Source organism: Aedes albopictus, chromosome 3, assembly GCF_035046485.1.
Source record: "Aedes albopictus strain Foshan chromosome 3, AalbF5, whole genome shotgun sequence".
In the NCBI taxonomy this organism is placed as follows: domain Eukaryota; kingdom Metazoa; phylum Arthropoda; class Insecta; order Diptera; family Culicidae; genus Aedes; species Aedes albopictus.
In genome coordinates, this window is record NC_085138.1 from 29,904,673 (window position 1) to 29,909,696 (window position 5,024).

General features: G+C 41.1%; 1 protein-coding gene across 1 annotated transcript; it reads right to left on the reverse strand.

Annotated features, from left to right (window-relative positions):
* Positions 1 to 2,777: 2,777 nt before the first annotated feature.
* Positions 2,778 to 3,282, reverse strand: LOC134290161 (uncharacterized). The gene is made up of 2 exons (XM_062857218.1): positions 3,277 to 3,282; positions 2,778 to 3,113 (listed from the first exon to the last, which is right to left on the reverse strand). The coding sequence occupies exons 1-2, from the start codon at positions 3,280 to 3,282 to the stop codon at positions 2,778 to 2,780; spliced, it is 342 nt and encodes a 113-aa protein (XP_062713202.1).
* Positions 3,283 to 5,024: the final 1,742 nt, after the last annotated feature.

Below are 5,024 nucleotides of genomic sequence, written 5' to 3' on the forward strand. Positions count from 1 at the left end.
GGAACCTTAATTTGTTGCGTACTTTGCAACTCGTGAATAATCAAATATTACCAACCGAAAATCGTAACTTTTTGATGACACATCTTCGGCAGCGTTGCAGTGTTTACCGACTTGAAGTTACCGCTCGAAAATCACAATGTAAGGCTTAAAAATCTCTAATCTGGTGGTGCACGAGTTACAAAAATGCTCAAACTATACCCCGTCTAAAGACGGGGTTGGGTATTAGAGGGTTAATTATTATTTTAAAGCACTTTAAAAATATATCGTCTACCTCAAACCTTAGTAGGGGTATGTGGCGGGACCAAGGGGTTTCCAACAAGTTTTTTTAGTGACAAGTAATCAATAATTACTTTCGATTTCTCTGAATAATCAGGTAATCACAACCACAAGTAATCACGGTTATCTGAAGCAATCATTAGTAATCCGCAGTAAACAATGATAATCCGCCCGTGGTTATCAATGATAATCAGATGTAATCAATAATAATCAGATGTAATCAATGGTAATCAAATGTAAGGAACTATAGGTAATCAGCAGTATAACCAAATAAAATAATCATGAGTAATTAGTTGTAATCATATGATAATCAAAGGTATTCTGAGTCTTTTTCTATTATCTAATCATTATCCTAGTCAGAAACACGGCGCAACCCACCAAAAATCTTGACAAATATTGATCTGGTTTGCATCAGATCCCCTCCAGAATACCAATGAAATTTTGATGATTAACCTAAGCTAGTTAGGGGAATAAGTGTAAGTAAAAAGAAAATCGTGTTAAATATTGTTCTTTTGAATTACACTAAGAATTTGCATCCTTTGACAGATACGTATTTCAACCTCAACTGTAAGGTCGTCTTCAGTGATTCGAGTCAACTACAAGACACTGAAGACGACCGTACAGTTGAGGTCGAAATACGTATCTGTCAAAGGATGCAAATTCTTAGTGGAATTCAAAAGAACAATACTTAACACGATTTTCTTTTTACTTAATGTAATTTTACCTAATTTGATAATAGAAACCCTCACTAGCATCGCCATGGATTACTGCACGAATGTATAGAGCTTGCTGACGTTTATTCACCTCTCTCTTTCAAGCATGCAGGCGGGATAGGATTTGTTTTCATCGGGAAACCTTTCCTGATGACAACAAATCCTATTCCGCCTGCATGTTTGAAAGAGAAAGGTGAATAAACGTCAGCAAGCTCTATAGGGCACCTCACTGTTTTGAATTTGTGTGGGATTTTGACGTTTCTTGGCCTTGTTGTTTACAAGATTTCTGTAAGAGTGAAAGGGATGGAGAGGATTCCATGCAATGCCCTATACTGGCCTGCTTATTCTCACACAAAATTTGACGTTTGAGCGGCGTCGGCACCGCTCAAACGTCAAATTTTCTGCGAGGCAGCATGGTTCGTGCAGTGGACCATTGAATTCCCACCGAATTTCTCTCAAATAATTGTCAGTTATGACAAGGCTCAGAAAAAAAAATCAATAACCGTGATAGACGCCTATCAGCTATTTATCGTCAAATTTAGAACACGGAAAAAACAGATTACCTAAAAAATACGTTAAAAGAACGCAAAAATAAGTAAACCGCTTGAACTTTTTACACAGCAGTGGGTTGTTTCCTCGCTCTCCCGCTCGCAATGTTGTCAAAAACAGAGCGAGAAGCAGCTACCTAGCCGTTAATGTCCGTGCGAGAAGCCAAATTTGGGTTTTTTGCCGTTTACCTAAAAGTGGGTTTATTTCAACCCACTAGGGTACTTCGAAAGTCAACGCTAGGTAGAAAGAACTTTGCGATGGGTTGCAATTTTCTGCGGGATCAAACGCAAACTACCCACTCAGAGCTTTATAGCCAAATTTGGGTTCTCGCACGGAAGAACCGATATGAGTGAAAAGAACCTATATTTGGGTTGATTTCTGGTTCCGTGAATGTGTCCAAATCCAACACATCCTACGGTAGACACCATATAATCGTGAGAGCGAACACTAAAGAGACGAAAGAGAGAACCAAACTGGTGACTCCACGTGAGCATAACGGAATTTCCGGAGAGTGAGAAAAACATAACCGTTTAGATGTTGTGGGTGTGTATGTGTGTAAATTATGTTTATGTATTTTATGCTGTGTGTTTGTTTACTGCTTCTCGCTACTACTATGCTGCTTGCGTCCCGTGCGTACACCTACCTATGTTGACCACCCAAACCATCCCCTTTTCATTCATTGATTTTTATTTCTTAAAATCAGAGAGCGAGAGAAATTTGTGATGGTGCACCCTAAAATGAAACAACACAGGCTTGTGTACAATGTACACAGGCTTGTGTACAATGTACACAGATTTGTGTACTACTAGATCAGCCTCCACCCCTGTGTCAAATGTACACAGTCACTTTTCTGGCTCTAGCGCTAGTATGGGAGCAAAGTTCATAACTAATTTTCTCTGAACGATGACATGCATTATCAGGAATCGATCAGTGCAAAAATAATTGTTAATTTTGTTTTCATGCCAGCGCTGGAGCCAAAAAAGTATCTGTGTACATTTGACACAGCGGTGAGGCTGATCTAGTAGTACACAAATCTGTGTAACTTCTGTAACCGTGTGGGTGTTCTCTGGTTTCCGGGAGGCGTTATGTTCCTCTCGTTGACCACTGACTGCTATAGCAGCGTTATGTTGCTTATGCTTCGTTATCCTTCCGTCCTTTGCAGCGACTTCTTGGATTGCGAATCCTCCGGGATAATCGGAATTGATTCGATTTAGCGGTTTAGCGCCATGTGACGCGATCTTATTCCGGTTGTTGCACCACAACGAACACCAACCCATGCTCGGGGTCCGCCGATACGGTCGCCTCATTGTGGCGGGTTTTGACGCTCATCAGAAGAAATTCGTCCGTTGCATCCGTGGCTCTGATAAGGTTGCAAGCTCTGTCGAACAAACCAACGTAGAGTCCCGCCTGTTGGATGCAGACTTTCTGGTCGGTGAATGTGCTCCGCAGTGGAATTCCAACCCGGTTGAGGATTATAACGTCGTTGACGAGTTTGGTCTTGCGGATTCTCTCGAAGCAGTCGTCCAAATACCGTTGAAAGTAGGATGGTTTCTCCGGCTCCGGCGGTGCAGGTTCCTAAAATGTGATGCTTCAATAATAAAGATTGATAGAATTCGTCAGAGTCACGATCTTACCATTCTAATGACTTCAAATCGACTGATGGCCTATAGAAGAATTATGTTCCGACGGAGCCCATTTGTGGTTTTCCTAGTTGTAGCATAAATTAGCATAAAGGCACTTGCATGTTTAGTAATGGGTTACCTATCGACAAATTAAAGCGCCTATTCATATTTGTTGGGCAACGCCCACCGCGATGTTAGCGGAACGAAAAAGTTAACGAGTTATCGACACTTATGAATAAAGCCAAATCAAAGGGTGATCGAAATGATTCGTTCTACCCACATCATACAGGCGGATGTTAGCTGGTCATAAAAATAGGCAAGTAATAGGCTAATGTTAAATATGCATGTTATCTATTCATAGCGTTCTGGTTAATAATAGGGGAGAGAATCAATGCCGAAAGGGTTACGGTAGGAAGTGGATTCAGGATGATTTAATTGCATAAACACCAAACTTTGTGTTGTTTTCGAGTTGATAAATGTATAAGTCTGTACGATGTTGTTTGGAAGCATGAATTTGATTACTATTTTCTGTTGGTAATGCCAGTTTGACGAATTGCTTGCGAAGGTTAAAACTTCAGTTATAAAAATGCGCCTCAGAAGCACTAGCGTGCGCAGGGATCTTGCTTATAGGAGGGGAGGGGCGCTCGCTTTAATTATGTTGCAAGATATGATTAGCTTGAGCTTGATTGACCGCCTGTAGATGCTACTCCAGTATCGCCAGATCAGCTACACTCACACAAGGAACCAACGAGATTATCTGCCGGGGACTAGCAGGCATCATCAGTTTGAGCGTTGGTTGGTGATCTTCTATTTTTAGGCGACAATGGCGCCTTTCACGCCAGGTTGCGGGTCAATGCGGGGAAGGGGAAGGAAATCATTATTGCAATCGTTTGTATCCACAGCAGATCGAATATACCTCTGCGTCTGCACAAATTCATGCCGATGCGATGTCGGAGTGTTGGTGAGATATGGTTGGCAGAGGGTTCAAACATTGGTGCGTGCATGCCAGGTTAGTGCGATTATGACTATGAAGCTAAAGCGGCACAGTTCGATTGATTGCATAACTTGTAGACGTAATCTGATAGATTGACACTGTGCTGTGAAAGTTGGAAGCAAGGGAAACGACTTTTCAACCGTTTCTGGTTCTAGCGATGGTTATGAACATGTGAAATACACATGAGCTGTATATATAGAAAGGAGACTATAGAGAAGGTGGAAAGAAAGATACAAAGTAGATGGAAAGGGACGGGTAAGGGATTGAACCCAGGACCTTCTGCATATGAATCAGAAGCGGTAGCCACTAGACCACCAAGCCAGTTGCAAGATATGATTTTGCACCAAAAGTGTTGCAATATGAATTCCCTAGTAGGGGTTGCAACATGCTGTGGTGCTAACATCGACAAGTACTAAATATTGAGGTTCTGGAGGAGGGTTCGGATGGTGACGATTTCAAAGCAATGCGAAACTTTAATATGTACCCATCGACCCTGATGAAATTTGATAAACATATCAAATAAAACGAAAAAAAACGAGGAAATTATCAATAATTCTTACAAAAAAATATGAATGTTGCGAAAAAATTTCAATCTCGGACAATTGGCAATGCTAGAATTAGAGAAGATTCCATAGAACAACTCGGCATTCCTAGATAGAAATATTCTACCGGAATTCTTGTTGGAATCTACAGATCTTCCAGGAATTCCACCAGGAACTATTCAAAGAGTACTCCAGAAATTTATCCAGGAATTCCTCCAGGATGCCTCCAGGGATTCTTCCAGACATTCTTCTAAAAAATATTCAAAGGATTACTCCAGATTTCATCCAATCATTCCTCCAGTGATTCCTCCAGCAATTCCTCCAGAAA